Below are 17,970 nucleotides of genomic sequence, written 5' to 3'. Positions count from 1 at the left end.
CAATAAATGGTAATTTGTTTGCTAGATGATCAGGGACAAAGATGATCACTTCTGTTTTGTCTGTTTTGAGTTTAGCTGCAGAATGTTACAAATCATTTCTCTATTAAACTTCTCAGACAGCTGCCATATATGGATAGCATTGTGCTATGAAAACCCCATTAAAATGAGAAATAACATTTTCTAATGCAACCATATGGATGGAAACAGAAAATTTTCTATTTGGGATATGTTTCAAACCATTCAAGAGCAGATCCACTTTTGCCTACACACTAATTTAGTCTGTTGATAAGAGCGTTATGATCAATTCTGTCAAAGCAGCACTTTGGTAAAGCAGCAAAACAAAACGGAGAAAAGGACCTATAATTCTCTGGAAGCGACTGATCAAAGTTTGGCTTCTTTAAGGCAAACTTCTGGCTTGGTTAAAATAATTATCAACCCAGCCAGAAGTAAAAGAACAGTTAATAATTTGAAGTAAGGTTTGGCCAATGACCTCCACAACTTCTTTCAGAAGTGACATGGGTAAGAGGGCTTGGAGAAAAGGAAAATGGCAGTACAGGACAAGCAGGAACATCATAAATATTTGCAGCAGCGACTTTTTTTTTGTTTTGTTTGTTTGTTTTTTTAAAAAAAGAAAAACATTTTATGGTCAGCATTGAAAAGGCAGACAAATCGGGGGACTTTCAGGAAAACAGTCCACAAGATTAATTCAAAAGCCAGTCTGAGATTTCTCTGTAATGTTGGTTAACATGTATACAATAAAATGTTTATAGAACAGAGAGGTGACCAGTTTCAGAATAAACAGCACATAAACCTGCATTTTTACAGCTTCACCTGCACTATGTTTTTTGCAGAACCTCATTTCTAGATGCTACAGATCATCGAAAAAAGTGGCAGTTGAATGCTTTCCTTCTTTCAGTAATCACAAACAGAATTGTCTATGTTTGCTTTCAAGCGGAAGAGCAAATGTCCAATAGACCTTTTCCACAGTAGACATTTTGGCTAATCAAAATACCAGCAGCAGCAACACGGGTGAAAGTAATAACATTAATGATGGCTCAGATCCCAGCACGCAGCTAAACAGAACGCACTCGTTATTTATGTTAGTAATTGCACCTGTGTGTTCAAAGACTTATAAAGGTCTACATCAAGATAAAGCTACTCCTCTGCATCTTGTCAAAAACAGAACATTAACTAAAGAGTATGGTCTTGTTTTGTATTGGCGCCATATAAATAAACTGAATTGAACTGCACTGAATATTTCTTGGATGCATACTGGTTAAATTGGGTGCTTTTCATCACAAAATACAGCTCTGAATGCACTGATCATTTCAGATTCATGGTATATAAAAACGCAGGAATATTTTCTGGGTGAAATATCCCTTTGATGCATGCAGAGATCAGATGAACCTTACTGAGGCAGACAGGATGACTGGAAGTCAGACAGCTCAGTAGGATACCGCGGCCAATCACAGTCCCATTAAACCCACCAAAAGTAAGTCATCTTTTACTTCAGCATCATGCCCAGAGGCAACACTGTCAAGGTTGAAAGTAGAAAGAGTACAAGTGGCAGAGATAAAAGCAAAAGGTAAATACATGTACTGTTCTACCATGGAAGCATCATACAAATGAAATATAACCACTGCATTTACATTTCTTCATAAAAAACTATTTTTTATCTTAAATATTCTATCATTCATGTTGCAAAAAAGCCTGAAAAAGCAGCCCACGATTTCTAATCTTGTTAGACAATCTATATATTCAGTGATTTCGTTTGCATAGATGTTCACATTTTGTATTAGCAAAGCTTCAAACCAGATCTCAAGATGAAAAAATTCACTGTCTCTTCAAATAAGGATCTTTTGTCCTGGTTTAACCTAAAACACACACATGCATAGAGAGAAGGGACTGTATCAAACTGAAGCTCACCGCCATCTCCTGGGGCCATGCATATCAGAGCAAGCAGGAGACAAGTGTCGGAGTTTAGCTGCATGCTGGGGCCGTTATGGGCCCTGGGATTACAGTAGGCTTATGAAAGCCATTTGACCTGGCAGGATGTGGGTGTGAAATGAAGGTAAGAGGGAAGGCATCAGATAGCAACCTGGCTGATGGACTGTGCATTAAATTTAGGTGAACACCTCCACATGTTTCATCTTGTGTCCCTAATTATGGATTTACACTCCTAGTGTTCACCACAAGGCAATGCATTTCTTCACAGACGGACAGAGATGCCATTAAAAAAAAATCTTCTATGTCCTCTGCTTTTATAGATTCACTGAGTATGTAGAAAAAAACAAAAAAAAGGAAAAAAACTGGAGGATGGCCTCTTGGGTGTTGTGTGAAATATCTGGTAAAAGACATATACAGCTAACATACTAACAAACATAAATCTTTTCAGTAAGAAAAAATATATAAGCAGAGCAATCACTTTATTCGTTTTTACTTTTCGATATACTCAAGACATACTCTGGACCAAAAAAAATGGACAGAGTTATGAGGAAACATGAGTCCTGTCAGGTGGTAATAATGGTATGGCTGTATGTGCTGCAGCTGTTTCAGTACTGGGCCCTTGTGTATAATTATATGCTCAACCTAAATTAGAAAAGTACAGAAGCAGAAAATCATGGGCTGATTTTCATAAAGTGGAGCCAGATCAGTAGCCAACTGAGAGATGTTCACTTTCACATTTACGATTATTGCTTTTCATGTTTAGATCTACTCTGCTTCTTACAGACATTCCTTAATAGTCAGTGTGGGAAATAATTACTCATGATCAGTTTCTCCATGGTTAACTTCATATACGCCACACAGTACTACAAACGAACTGTCACTAAAATGAACGATAAGGTCACGTATCCCTGCAGACTGAACTCACTGAAGTGTCCTGCATTATGCTATTCCTTCAAAAAACTAGAGAAGTGCACGATTAATGGACTAGTCGTTTAAACCCTCTGCTATTTGGCACCAGACATACTAATCAGTTATTAAACTAATAATTATTATTCTACTAATGAACATTTAGGAGCCATTTAGGAGCTAAGTCTGTGTAGGACACCACAGTAGTCCAGAAGGTGTCCCCTTTGTGCTTTGGGTCACTAACAATACAGGTAGGAACTTTCACTCAGTGGACAGGTGTTGCTGGATGGGGTGCATAAATAGTTTTATGAGCGCTATGCAAGGCAAACACGACTTGTTTTCTACGTTGTATTGATGAAATGTTTGGCTGTATGGAGATTTATGGATAGTAGTTATGCATTCTCGCATGTAAAATGTTGAAGAACATTAGGGTGAGCAATACATTTACCATCAAAGACAAGAAGTGTCTATGTTAGCCTGTCTATGTGGCCCGTCAGTTGGGATTTAGTAGTTATAGTACTCATTTAAATTACATATTGACATAATTTGTACTGAAATGTCATGTCTTGTCAGATGTTGCTCTATGACAAAAGCAACCATTAGCTACTAAAGTTCACAGCACTTGTAAAGTGTTTTTTTGGGAGAACATTTGGAAAGACAAGTGTTTTCTTACTTTCAGACTAGTCAGCTAGTTTAGGTTTAAATTTAATGCCTCAGTGTTGAAAGAAATGAGTCATTAGGAACATCCCCAACAGATCACAGGAAGAACTGACTTGCTCACCTGTGACAGTCTGAGCTAGAAATAAATAGACTCCACAGCAGTACTCTGGTATCCCTGTTGGGTAGATCAAATGGCTTTGCCTCTGACCCTCTAATTAGGCCCTCAGAGAGACTTCAGAGGAAGTGACAGACTTATATGTCCTGTGCTAACCTCCTGCACAAATGTGAAGTCTTCCCATAGCAATATATTTCAAGCTATAATGTAGCATTTTGTAATATTGGTATTATGATCATCAAAATAACAGCCTTCAACTAACTACTACTGTCTGTGATAATTTAAACCACATTTTCCGTCAATTTGGTTGCTTCCTGTCATAAATGATGCAACCTGTTGCCCTTCCTTGGCATTCCTCTCAGCATGACAGCTCTGTAGAGGAGGATGATGGCTACTAACAATACATAACAAGTAATGAATAAACATTTTATGAGCGTTTACTACGTGCATGCTGAATGCACAATAGTTTTCTTCCTATTTTGCAAAACCCCCAAAGAACATCATTAAGAATGCAGACATCCAAAATACACTTTGTTCATGATAATAACACTAGTTAACCCAAGCTATTTGACTTTTAGCTTATTCATGCAGAATTCTACACATGGCATCTTAAGGCAAAATGTCACAATTATTGTATTTGGTGACTCTGACTCTATCACAGAGAGATACAAATCATTCCTACCATGTCAAACCAAATTGTCTCTGGAGTCTATTATCATAAACATGATGCAAATAAAGACCTTCGCATATACCTTTGACTTCCAAGGCTCTCAAGTGCAATAACAAAGACTGCCTACTGCCATACTGTCAACATATTTAAAAAATTAAATCTTTCTACACTTGACCTTGATTATACATGCAGGGTAGTGAGTGGCTCCACCCATTAATGATTTTACATTCATGTTTTTTCATATGATAAACTATTACTTGAATAATTATTATTATTCACTCAACATTTCACATTTTTGTACAGCAGATGAGCCTTGGTGATTTTCTAATGCCAACATATGAGAGTGAACAGACACAATACACTGGCTGTGACAGTATTTATGGGCTACACTGCAGCAGAGGTTAGTCAAGGCATGAGGAGGATGGAGAGAAGAGGACAATGAGGGATAACAAGGTGGGATAAGCCTGCTAAGCTTACATCTGAACAACTCAAGTCACTCAAGTCAAGTAAGAAAATGTCAAAACCTATGTAGTACAATCACTATGCTACATAATCTGGGGTCACTACACACAGAAGGCCACCAGCTGATATGCTCATATTTTACACAGTGACAGTGTTGAGAGCTTCTTGGTATTGAAAGAGCGTTGACAGAGTGCTCTGTGCTCCTATTGGTTGACATAGTGGAATTCGTCATGGAATGCAAAACAAATTCTGACATGCCGCTCTTTTTCACTGGACACCATACAGTAAGTTGTCCCAAATACGGCCTGTTGTCCACTATGACACGGCACACAGGATGAGAACAACCAGTTGTCTCATCTGACACACATTTTCGCTCCATGCTGATTATGTTTGGACAAAACAAACTATTTAAATATGCCTACTCAAGCTCTGAGTAATTGTAACTAACAATTTCACAGTCTTAAGATAACAACTTATCAATCAAAAAACAGTCAGATCTTGAAAACAACTGCAAGTTTCGGTCCCTGGTGAAATCCACACTGGGAGCCCATGACTCAGTAATATGACCAGTGATTGTGTTTTGGAAGTTTTGGTGAGTCAGTGGGAACTTAAATTAAACAGGCCATAACTTATTAATGCAGTGCCATGCAGTTTAATGCAAGACTATAATGTGCTGCCTTCACTGAAATCTTTTTGTACCTGCAGTAAAAAAAGACAAAAGAAAGAAGAAAGGCCAAATAACAGTTTACATTACACCTCCTTTTTCGGGCAAACAAGAGCAGAGAAGATCTTACAGACAGAGTTTGCAGGTGAGAATGAAAACAAGACATCGAGCGGTTTGACACAGCTGAATACCAAGTCAAACAACACTCTTGAACTGCAACAGGGGTGACACTGTTCATGCTTCACATCACAGCCATCAGACAATCAGCCTTGATGCTCCTCACAGTCAAAGCCAACACAGAGATCACCACCTCCTCCAGCAGGCACCATGATGGATGAGCTCTCACAAATCGGCCTCGGCTACATCCTCAGCTCAGCACAATGCCACAGGGTCAACGGCTGTGTCACACTGCAGCAGCTGCTGCTGCTGCTGCTGCTGTCATTTTGGTCATATCCTGTGTCACATCTTTAATGTGTCTGTGTGCTCATTTTGCAAATATTTAGACCAGGGATGTCTAAGATACACAGATACACAGTGACTTGCCATCTTATTTTCACGGGCCATTTGAGTGTTTTTACTAACAATCATTTTTACAAACATTACATTACTACTAAACCTCTCGAACTGTGCTGCAGGGTTTGAGGTGATCGAAATTTTCCCTCACATTATTAATGTTTTTATTGAATTCGGAATATAAACTGTCTGCTCTTGAGACTACCATTAGTTCTTTTTGTCCAAAATCAGTGCCTGACCTCACTGTTGCTCTACGGCCTGAATGGGCAAAAATTCCCCCAGAAACACTCCATAATGTTGTGGAAAGCCTTCCCAGAATAGTGTATATAGTGTGAATAGCTGCCAAGCTGTCTGTGTATTTAGAATACAATGTCATTAAAGTGGTTGGGTTGATCCCAATACTGTCCCCGTGTCCCAATACTTTTGTCTATACAGTTTATGTAAAGTTTAAAAGGATAAAACTTGGCTTTTCAATTCAAAATCATCTTATATAAGTGAAGGAAAAAGTTTGATAAAAGAGAGGAGGCTTTGTTAGAAAGTAGCACCAGAAGTGAGACCCAAAAGCCCAAACGCTCAAAAAATATTTATTTAAAAAATATATTCGATGGTGTTCTTGGTTTTCTTGTTTTATGTAAAGCACTTTGAACTTAATAGGAGCTGATGCTACTCAAATGCATAAATAAACTGAATTGAGTTCATTTGTTTTACTTATAAAATAGTGACTTCACTGACATGTCAGTGCAACACTGTTATTTTTCAGATATTTTTATTTCATTTTCAGATACTGGAGACACAGTCTAAGCAACCGTTGTGTCTTTGAGCTTTTGAACTCGCCACCAAAAAGAGACGCCTGATCTCACTAGCTTTTAAAGCAAACAAACACTTATCTCCACTCAGACCTGTATGTATCAGAAGGAAAGGAAAACCTTTCTTCTCAGAGGAAAAGGTAAATCTTGCAAGAGATAACTTTTAGCGATACCTGCAGCTAAGACACCTCCTCTGAGCTCCTCTGGGTTGTGCAGGTCAACCAGAAGTCCACATCAGCACAGAGTCTCAAAGTTCTCAATGGATTCAATATATTATTTAATCTTTTTTTTCTCACTCTGTCAGAAAATGCAGAAGCTTTTCAGAGAGTAGAAGCTGCTGCATTTCAGAGCTGAAAGTGCATGATGCACAGAACACTGGTTATTTGTTTTAAAATACAACAACCTTGTCTGCTTCAAGTCATTTAACTGATTCTACTGGACACCATTCAAGATGTGGGTGGAAAAATAATGCAAACTGCTCAGATGAGTTCACCTGCTATGAGACTGTCATTCATTTTTTTTGGGGCAGATAACTCATAATGCTTACTAGTCTTCATTTAGATTCTTGACAATGATTATCTATCCACTCACTGGAGTCCAGGGCTACAGATTTATGGCAGACAAGTTTAATGGGCAGACAGATAGAATTAAGAGGATGGGTGTCCCCATGGGAGCCATCTTTTCAGAAATGGTTTATCCAGCAAGGCGAGGTGGCCTCCTTTGAGCAAGTTTCTTTCAGGATAAGAAATAGGACCAATCAGTACATATCAAGATGGGGACACTTTTTTTCTGATGTGCCTCTGTGGTATCACAGGAAGTTATGCATAAACGGAAAGATGGTAAAAATGTATTATGTTTTTATCCAATGTTTCTTTAAGGAAGTGGACATATGAAATTTTGTGATTTTTCTTTGCCATAACATCTTTTCCCTGTACTCTCACTCTACTTTTCCTGTGCAATTTATTGTACACTATATGGACAAGTATCAGTACTGACCAGTACACCAATAGGGACTTTAATGACATCACATTCTAAATACACAGACAGCTTTGCAGCTATAACAGCCTCCACCCTTCTGGGAAGCCTTTCCCCAAGATTTTGGAGTGTTTCTGTGGGAATTTTTGCCCATTCATGCAGTAGAGCAACAGTGAGACCAGGCACTGGTGTTGGACCAAAAGGCCTGGCTGGCAATCTCAGTTCCAGGTCAGCCCAAAGGTGTTTGATGGGGTTGAGGTCAGGATTCTGTGTGGGCCAGTCAAGTTCTTCCACATCAAACTCATTCAACCATGTCTTTATGGACTTTGCTTTGTGCACTGGGTCACAGTCATGCTGGAATAGAAAAGGACCTTCCCTAAACTGTTGGAAGCATAGCATTGTCCAAAATGTCTTGGCATGCTGAAGCATTAAGATTTCCCTTCACTGGAAGTAAGAGGAAGTAAGTGTATGTCTGTCTGTTCATATCAACCCTGAACTGCACCTCTTTGTACACTTCCCATTTAAACATGCCTATCCCCCCCACTACAACAACATTTGGAGCGCACAACTTAATGGGTGTCATCCATGACTTAAAATGACATCCACTGTCAAGGACACACCTGTCTCCTTGGTGACAATATCATTACTGAGATGTATACACACCATGAGGAGGTACCATGATCTAATCCTAAGGACATACTCTTGACCTGCAGGTAAGGCAGAAACACTGAAACAGAAACACACACAGTCACACTCTAAACTGCATTTCAATGATACTGTACCATGCAGCAAAACTGGTTTGTTTGGTTGTTTGGTAGATGAAAAACAGAGTTAAAAACAATTAAGAAACATCCAATACACTAGCTCCATAATTTAAAACAGGTTAATATTGCAACAAATGTAATAATCCATCTCTGTAGCAGGTTAGCAGTGTGCTGAAAGTGGCAAGTTGTGATACACACGACACAAATAACACACATGGCTACACACATGCTGGGACAGTTTCTGAGGTTGGACTGAGATACCCATGAAGGATGAAGGGAAACACATCCTAAAGCTTACATAGACATTGGCTACAGATGGGTATGAGCTGGAGCATGTGTTAGAGGCCTGTTTGTGTGTATGCAGAGGGTTAGTTCTCAAGAGGAAATGGAGCTACACACTCGGATTATCCCAGTAATGAATTGGCCTATGGGGAACGGCCTGTCTCATTTTAAGACTTAAGGGCTGAGTTCAGTGCACTAAAGTAAGGGCATAAATCAAACAGATGCTATTTAGTTTAGATTTATGAATTTCCTTAAACGGGGGGGTGCTGTTCTAACTGAAAATGTACTGACAAATTTTAAGGTTTTATCTTTACATGATGCAAATCATCACATAATTTCAACACTATACGTCTCACAACATACCCTATTTCAGTTTGTGCAAGTCATTCGAATTACCTCCAAATGTGATAAGCGTATAAGCACTAAAACTGCTTCCATATCCTGTCAGGAGGACATTTTTAAAGTCCTAAGACAGCCTGATTACTGATTAATAAGATAGGCTTCTGAAACTGTTAAACATTTCCTTTAATGCTTTCTGAGTTGGCTTAGCCCTCCCAAGTACTCCTGATGCTTCGCTGAGGTTGTCATCATTGCCTCTGCTCTCAACCTGCTTCACTAAAGCCAGAAATGAGAGAGCAGACACAGACCCTGGATCTGCGATGTCACTGGGATTTAAAATCAAAGGCCTCTCCATAGACCGTGAGAGGGACGCTGAGGTTTCAGAGGCATAATATACTAAAAGAACCTTTCTATGCCTTGGGCTGAGGGCGCCATGTGGTTGTGAGACTGAAGCACTCGATTGTTGTTTTATTTGAATTAAATTTCCTTCTGAAAACAATATTCTAATATTGCATAATTTTCGGATGGATATCACTATACATCAGGACTGTGTGTAAAATGGATAATGTGTGTGCGTTAGTGCATGCTCTATGCAATATCTAAGTACGAAAAAATCTTTACGTGTTAAATAAAAACACAACCAACGTTAATGACTAATTCTTTTGTTTGAAAGTATAATTTGTCTGGAATGCTAAAAGAATTTTGCAAAACAATAACACATTATGCTCATCACATTGTCAACAGATAATGAATTATCCCAGCCTAGCCCCAATTTCTACACAAGCCACACAAACAAACACAGCTCATTCAAATTTGCATGACAATAAGAGCTCTGAGGTTTGTGGTCATGGAATTGTCACACTGAAAAGAGGGGGGTCACATTGCAACAATGTACCTTTTTCTACATAAACGTTGCCTCAGTGTAACGTGTAACGTGAAAGAGATTGTTAGCAGCAAGTAGTAAACTATAGATGAATCACGACAAGCAGCACCTCTGTTGCAATAATATAGTCATCTGACGCCCTTAAATTAGAGGTTATAATCAACAAAATTAAATGCAGATCAGTAAAATTTTAACAGATAGCTAGTTTTCTGGGCTTGGCTGTTATCAAATGCTCCAGAAATAAAAGAAAAAAAATGGAAGTGGTCTTATTAAGTCGCTAAACACGTTGTTAGTCGCTTTTTAGAAATAAAGTCGCTAAGAGGGTTTGAAAATTAGCTAAATCTAGTGAGACAGTCGCCAAGTTGGCAACATTAACTACTTAGAGTGTCTCCTGCAACCTTAGTCCTGCACTAAAGCGGTACAGAGTGGTGGACACTGATTGTGTGGTTAGGGGTGGACAAAAAATAACATCACAATCTATTTAATCGAGATTACGACTCACAATCTAAATTGTGATCTTTGTTCTCAATTTTCTCATGTTCTGTAGACTACAGCCAGATTAGAAAAAGCCTATGAAGTTCTTCATTTACACCATTAAAACACAATACTGTATTAAACATAGCTCATTTTTGGCACAAGCTCCTTATTCGCCATCGGTCACCTACTATGTTCATGTATCTGCTAGTCAGTGAGGTTATGTGAAACCTACTGGAAATAACAGGACATTGAATACCACAGTCTTGACAATTTGCCTGAAAAGTAGACTGGCGGTAGCTTCAGGATTGATCAAAATCACCCAATACTAAATCAACAAGATTTGCTGGGTAGTTGGTGTTTGCGACTTGTATGCGTTCTGAGTGAATGCGTGCACACTTGGAATATTTTGAAGGTTCAGTGTAATGAATGTGTTTGTATGTCTCACAGATCTCACACACCCTCCTCATGCGGTTCAGCTGAAAGGCCACAGTCCACGGACGCATCTGTATGAAAAAGCAAAGCCGGCTACAAAGCTACAGTTACACATAACATTACACATACTTTTCCATTCATAACAGAAGACAAAAACCAACTCTGATATGATGACAGTGACACCATTAAATGTGACTGATGACCCCATCTGTGAGAAGGTAAATCTCTCTGTCTCTCTCTCACTGTCCTTCTGTCTCACTCATTTATGCACTACAGATCTAAATCCTGGCCTGATCCAGCCTCATCTACTTCAGTCTTTAATTTTTAACTTCCATATCTGTCCCTTTGCCATTAAATCACTCAGAGTAACAGAGAATGACTTCACTTGATCACACATGACAAAAACCAGAGTCAAGGCTCCATCTGTGGCTCCCAAGAGGTTCATCTATACTTCATAAAGCCATATCCTGTAAATTACAATTTACAGTGTTAAAGAGCTTTTAAAGGGCATACGCACATATGATAAATCAACAGGTGATTTCATTCATTTTGGCTTACTACACACCACTAGGGAGAAACTTGTCTCTTGATCCACTGTTCCTTTCCACTTTCAACCTCAAGAAGAAGTCTAATCAGCCAGGATAAGCAAAAAGACCCGGGATACAGACCTGTAAACACTTAAACACATTTCTGTCTGGTTCATCTGGTGTGTCTCACCTGATGGAAACAAGTTCAGTTGAAGTGAAATTCACCAAATTGCATTTTACTTTGTTTTCATCCTATAAAATAGAATTCTTGAAATCAACCATCCCAGATTTGTTCTTAACGCATTCCTTAAAATGTGGATAAACTTAAAATTGTAGCATTTTTTGACCACAATTAAGGTAGACTGAGTAACCCACTCATAAAGCCAGCCTCTAACTGTCCTAAACCAAGGAAAAATCCCAACAGAACAGATCCTCTGACAAGTCCCGATCACATTTAATTCTAAGGTTGATTACCCAGTAACATAACAGAAAGTTACTCAGAGAGTCGCGTCTCTCATGTCGTCTTCTACTGTGGTCCCATGTGATGTGGTGCGATGAACAGTGGCCTTGTGCTGAGCGGTGGGGTGTATTATACAGTGTGACCCAATAAATCAGGCAACCTGCTGTCCTTCCCCAAGCAGCAGCAGCAGAGCCAAGCCTTTATCCACCATCAACCTGCACCAAAGTGCCAAAACACAGAGAGGCAGATGACAGAGCAGAGAAGCACGAAGGTACGGAGAGAGATACTGGAGGGAATATGGAGATAACTCATAACACACACACACACACGCGCACACAAACACAATATTCCCTGATTGCAGTGAACTGTACAAGGGATAATGCGAGGCAGATGGTCCAAGATACTAATTAGAAGCCCGTTTGCCTTACTTATCATTACATCTATGTGTTGTAGCAGTGCCGCCTGCTTTGTTTACAGCGATGAGGGAGAAAAGACCGCAAACCTTTTGACTTTCTTTAAAATGTGACAGAAAAAGAGAGATAGATGGAGATGAATAACAACGAATGTTCTTTTCCTCTCAGGATGATTTCCTCTACTAATATATTTTTAATTACTTGAAAACACTCCGTTTCTGCCCTTTCAGTATTTTCGTTTCTGGCAATCAAGTTCATAATCCTGCATAATGTTCAACAGATTTCACACAGGCTCACTGTCAAAAAATATTGGCATAATGCGAACGAAAACAGATGAAGAACTGCGAGTAGAATTCTGGAATAAACCATGCTATTTTATGAAAAAGCATTTCTGGTTTTGCAAATTGACTTCTCAATCTGATATCCGCCTGTCCACAAAGATGAATGTTTGCATCACGATGGAGCGCAAATGAAACACTCACAAATGCTCCACCTCAGAAGAAACCATTTATTTTGACTGCACACACACACACACACGCACACGCACATACATCTTCAGCCCACCTGACATGCTTACCAGCAACATAATTAACTGTAATGAGGTGAAACAAGGGGAATGAGCACAGAAATCATGTCCTCTGTGTGCTCCTGAAGACCCAGCCCTCAAACAGACAGGTCATCAGACCAAGGGTGAGTCATGGTTGCAATTCCTGGATGCTATTCTAACATTAACTATCGTGACAGCCCTGAAAAAGCGAATCTAGATGGAGGGAAAGGAAACTGCAAGAAAAAACAAGAAAAAACGCAAGCCAAAGAGAACGTCCCTGGTCAGCTGATACGCGTTTAGAGTCAGTCTATGGGCAAAAGACTGCACTGCAAGTAGGAAATAGCTTTGCCTCTCACTGTCATGTCACATTTCAGCGAATTTCTCAACAGAAAGTGATGACTGGCAACGGCTCAGAATAGTATCTTATTGAGCAGGAGCTCTGTGAGTTTAACCCCTGTCAAAACTAAGCCGTCAGCACTCAAAAGCAACAACATGTTGTGGTAGTAGAAGTAAAGAGAGCTGACGTCAGAGGAAAGTCACTTGACCGGGACGACTTCGCTCAGCTCGCTTTTATGCGTGTCCTCGAGCTGCTGCCGAGCATCATGGACTGGTCGCACAGCACACATTTTGACTTGTCACAGCAGGGAAAAACACATGTGGCCTTATTAACATTAAAGATGGCTCAGTCCCGTTAAGTGTCGCAGCCACAGTGAGTCAGAACCCACAATAGCAGGACCGCCTCGAAGTGGAATGCAGCACTCATTAATACACCTGTGGGTATCCTGCTGCAGCGCATTAAAATGTCTGTAGTCCATTTCACAAGCCGCATTAATAAGAGAGCCACAAACCGGACAAGGGATCCTTTCAGTTAATTAAAAATCAACCTAAGCGTATGACAACGTTTCATCTGTGCAGCCACATTACTCGGGATACCCACACAGTTCACTGCGTCGTCCTCTGCTCCACTGACTGCTGGCGGATTTAAGGCAAAAACTGGCGCACCTATAGAAACCTCATGTTGTACTGATTCCACGCCAGAGGAAGCTGTGAGTCTGAGGATGTTTTTTATTCAGTAAATCTTACACACACACATGCACACAGAAGCGTAGCCTGACCGATACCGGACTTCAAGGCTTGTTATTGATGCTGCTGTTAGAAAAAAAAAAAAAAAATCATTAAAAAACTATTCATTGCTAATGACTGTTTTAGCACAAACAACATGTGAGTATTAAGCAGCTGAAACAAACTTCTAATGGTGATGCCAAATTCTTTTCATTTCAGTCATTTCTGCACTGAGACGTCTTGAAATGTCAGCAGACATACACATATGCAATCAGCCAACATCAGCAGATATATGGGCCTGCCCCATTTGCCCATCTAGCTCTAGCGTTGAGCAGTTCGGCCACTGTGCACTGTATTTTAATGAATCTGTGAGAAGATACAGAGCACAAGGAGTGTAAACCTCAACTGTATAATGTATTATCCTATTGTATAATAAAGCTGTGAAATTCAAGATATAATAAAATCTTGAATTTCCCTCGGGATCAATGAAGTATCTATCTATCTATCTATCTAATACAACAGCAGAAAAGCAATTAGTCAGATTTCCTCGGCGGTGAAAGGAACAGATCCGGTTTGATTTCCTCTCACCCAGCAGTCCAACATGATGGACATCAACTAAACAAGCTGAGATGGGATTTTCCTCACCTAAAGGCACAGCATGATGTATGGTTAGTATTAGAAGAAGGCCTTCTGGTCATCATGTTTATTCTCATGGCAGTATGGCCATGTATGGCAGTATTTTCCTTCCCAATATGAATTCTAATACTTCAACTCAGACTATCTGCCTACACTGAATATCAATCCAACACCACTGCTCCCTTTTTAACAGGTTTAGAGTCTGTATAGCTCAAAGCACAGGACTCACTGGGATCATTTTTTTATGAAAGGCAGCATGCAGCCAGACATTACTATGGCACAGAAACCTGAATCAGCAGCTGGCTGCCACTGCATAAAATGTAACAGATGGAGGAAACACAGAACTGTATAATGGCATTGACAAAAAAAATCTGTCTGTGTATGGGTCACATCTTGGCTGGCACCTGATCCACTTAATAAGGTGAGTATCTGTGTTGATACCGACCAGCGTAACAGAATCGGTTGATGCCTGGTTAACTAAATGACGTGTCTCATTAAGGATCCATAAGAAACCATGGAAGAAGGAGCTCTGGACTAAGCCAAACATCCAAAACAAAGAGAAAATGATTGAGCCATATATAATTTAACTGCCAGATGTAGCGACTGGAGGAATAATCTTTTTTAAGTAAAAGAATCCTGATTTGGTTGTCATGAAGGTAGCATGCTGAGTTGGCTCCTTAATGATGAGACTTTTGTTTTGGTGAGATTTATAGAAAATGAGAGACATTTCTATGATGTTACTTATTGCTTTTGAATTCATAGAACTTGCCATTTAGTGAGCCCATGTGCTTGTAAGACACCCTCTTTGTTCCAAACCAATACCACTACGAGAAGACAGCACGTCTTTTAAAAGACGCTCAATCAACCAGCGTAAAAGATCATAGAATCCAACATTCATTCTCACTAAATCAGTTCTTAAATCTACACAAAGCACTACAGTTCAGTAAGCACAGGTTCTTGACATGGGTGAGCACTAAAAGTACTGTCATGCCCCTTTCAGCCAATATGTACCGTATGGCTCAGGTGCTGCTGCTGCTGCTGCTGCTGCTGCTGCTGGGCTCATGTGTTTAAGAATGGATGTGCTGACTGTGAAAAGGAGTAGGTGGAGGTGGGAGGGAGGAGGAGGAGGAGGAGGAGACTCTGCTACTGTAGCAGTGCATCATCAGCAGAGGTGAGACTATAGTCACCACATCACAATTTGCAGACGAGTGGAGCTACAGTGAGATACACAGCCATAACACACTTCCAAAGAACATCTTGTTTTGTTCTGTTTCCATCTGGGGTCGTACCAGAGCGTTTCCAGAAGGCAACCCACAGGTAGACCGTCTTTTGCAGTCAAGCCTTTTCTCTAAGCGTTCATGTTTTGAAGGGCAGCTTTGTCGGCCAACCTTACTCCAGCTGCCTCTCATGCCGCCAGAGACAAACAAACCCACAGCGGGCTACGGTATGTGTGTCATTAGTGCTGACCCAGATGCTCTGAAACACTGACTGCCCTGCAACTGAAATGCATTGCCACAATAACTCCCTTCAGCTCATTCACAGACAACAATAAGGTTTAATATGGAAAACATGGAAATGTAACTAAAAATGAAATGTCCATCAATTAGAGAGCAAAGAGGAAGCAGAGTTGACATGGGGACTAAGAGGAGGTTGACAGAGCTCATATTGTGGAGTCCAACAGCTGCAGAGGAGCAGCAGAGGTTCAAGGTCTGTGCAGTACAATCTGATCAGAAAGACCAAAGAGTGGGCTCCAGGCTCATGTGGAAAGATTAGCAGGTGAGAGAGAGAGAGAGGAAGAGAGTTACATCACATACAAAAAAAACCCTGCGCAGCACCGTCTCACACACACAACATATCATGTCAGTGCGGTCAGTGAGGGGATTCATCCTGAATAATAGCCGTTTGGACACATTCCCTGACTGCGCAAATTTCAGTGCAATCACAAACCTCCTGCATGTCACAGCACAGCTAAGCAAAGAGCGTATATGTGCCTTTGATTACAAACAGTTGTTTCTTTTGTTTCCCTACAAAAACGATTTAGCAAGCCGTTCAGGTGACCACCCCTCCATCCATACAGCCTGTGAATCATGCAGCCAGCAGCAGTGAACGTGCGGATTACAAAACGCAGCCCGTGTGAAACAAAAGATCCATTTTCCACTCATTATGATAGCTGTCACTCGCATTGTAGCCTGGATGTGACGAGACAGCTTGATTCAACACATCATTCCGCGTTTCCTCGGACCATGATCAGCTCGGCGTTGTGCTTACCCTCTGCGGCCAAGCTGCACCGGACAAGAAGTGAAAGCATTCCCACAGACAGCAGACAGTTTGCAAGCATCCCTGCCGCCCCGGCTCGCCACCTGGTCCTCAAACATCTCCTCACGACATCCGTCTTTTGCGGCGAGCACCCACCGGGTTCCGCTCCGCCGGCTCCCACCACTTTCAAGTGACCAGTCCGCCCACTCCTCAAACCGGGAGCCATATCCAGTGGATAAGTTGCTGAAGTTTCGGTCGTAAATAATACATTGGATCAATCCTCGTGTGTGAACGGGAGACACGGCAGTCCCGCGGTCTCGTCGTGTGTCCAGGGCTGGAGGGTTGGGTGGAGGTGGGGGAGAGCGCCGTTGAAGGGAAATTAAGAAATGCGCCCTATCACTCCGCTCTGCTCGGTCCACCCATCAGCACCGTGTGGCGCAGGGCGGCGCACACACTTTGCCAAAGGTTTGACATTTAGATGTTGGTGGTAAACTGCCTGAGACAGACCTGCTCCTGATGGACGGCAGACATTTAGGGGCGCTCGCGTTACCTTTAGCCACAGATGCGAGGATGCGAGCTGGTGGGTGGTGAATTTGAAGTGTAACACCCTCTTGGTCAAAGCGCGGAAATTAGCCTCGCTGCTGTTAATTGTCGGGAGAAAGTCAAAATGAGTGGCCTGTAAGGACGACCTCTGCTGGGTGAATGAAAGCACAAAGAACTTCACATGAAGCAAAGATAGTTTTAGCATCGTTCATGCATACGGTGGATTAAACATTTTAAAAGGTGATCGTATAATTTACCCCAATTGACAGATATGTAATTTGCCCTGAGGGTTACAGTAACTGTTACTTAAATGCCTCAGTGAGTAGAGACAAAGGTAGCTGCTGTACCCCCTTATCTCCACCAGGTGTCAGCCCACACCAGGAAAAGCACTAATGAAACCTGTAGATGATGAGACGAGATGAAGACACCTGTTTTTTTGCATCTCAAGTAGCTATTAGCTTTTCCAGAGCTTTTTAACCATTTCACACGGTCTTAATCAGCACGGTTATGATGGCATAATGTTAAACTTAAATATCTTTTGTTTGGAGCAGAAACGCCTAGTCAATAAATCAATTATTTGATTGACTGAAAATTAATATAAAAAATAAAAAACTATCAATTAATCATTTAA

The 17,970-nt window shown here is 40.7% G+C and overlaps 1 protein-coding gene across 11 annotated transcripts in view; it reads right to left on the bottom strand.

The window, feature by feature from the left end:
* Positions 1 to 17,730, bottom strand: part of kiaa1549lb (KIAA1549-like b) — a 54,922-nt gene extending 37,192 nt beyond the window's left edge. For 4 of the 11 annotated variants that reach the window (XM_046384969.1, XM_046385020.1, XM_046385030.1 and 1 more), the window contains exon 1: positions 16,809 to 17,720. In XM_046384969.1, the coding sequence (XP_046240925.1) occupies positions 16,809 to 17,022 (214 nt within the window). In that variant the 5' untranslated portion in view covers positions 17,023 to 17,720. Of the gene's footprint in view, positions 1 to 16,808 lie in introns of all 11 variants that reach the window. The other 7 variants (XM_046384986.1, XM_046384994.1, XR_006843045.1 and 4 more) reach the window with 6 other exon arrangements.
* Positions 17,731 to 17,970: the final 240 nt, after the last annotated feature.

Source organism: Scatophagus argus, chromosome 1, assembly GCF_020382885.2.
Source record: "Scatophagus argus isolate fScaArg1 chromosome 1, fScaArg1.pri, whole genome shotgun sequence".
NCBI lineage: Eukaryota > Metazoa > Chordata > Actinopteri > Scatophagidae > Scatophagus > Scatophagus argus.
The sequence above is the reverse complement of the archived record's forward strand: the minus strand, read 5'-3'. Positions and strand labels throughout refer to the sequence as shown.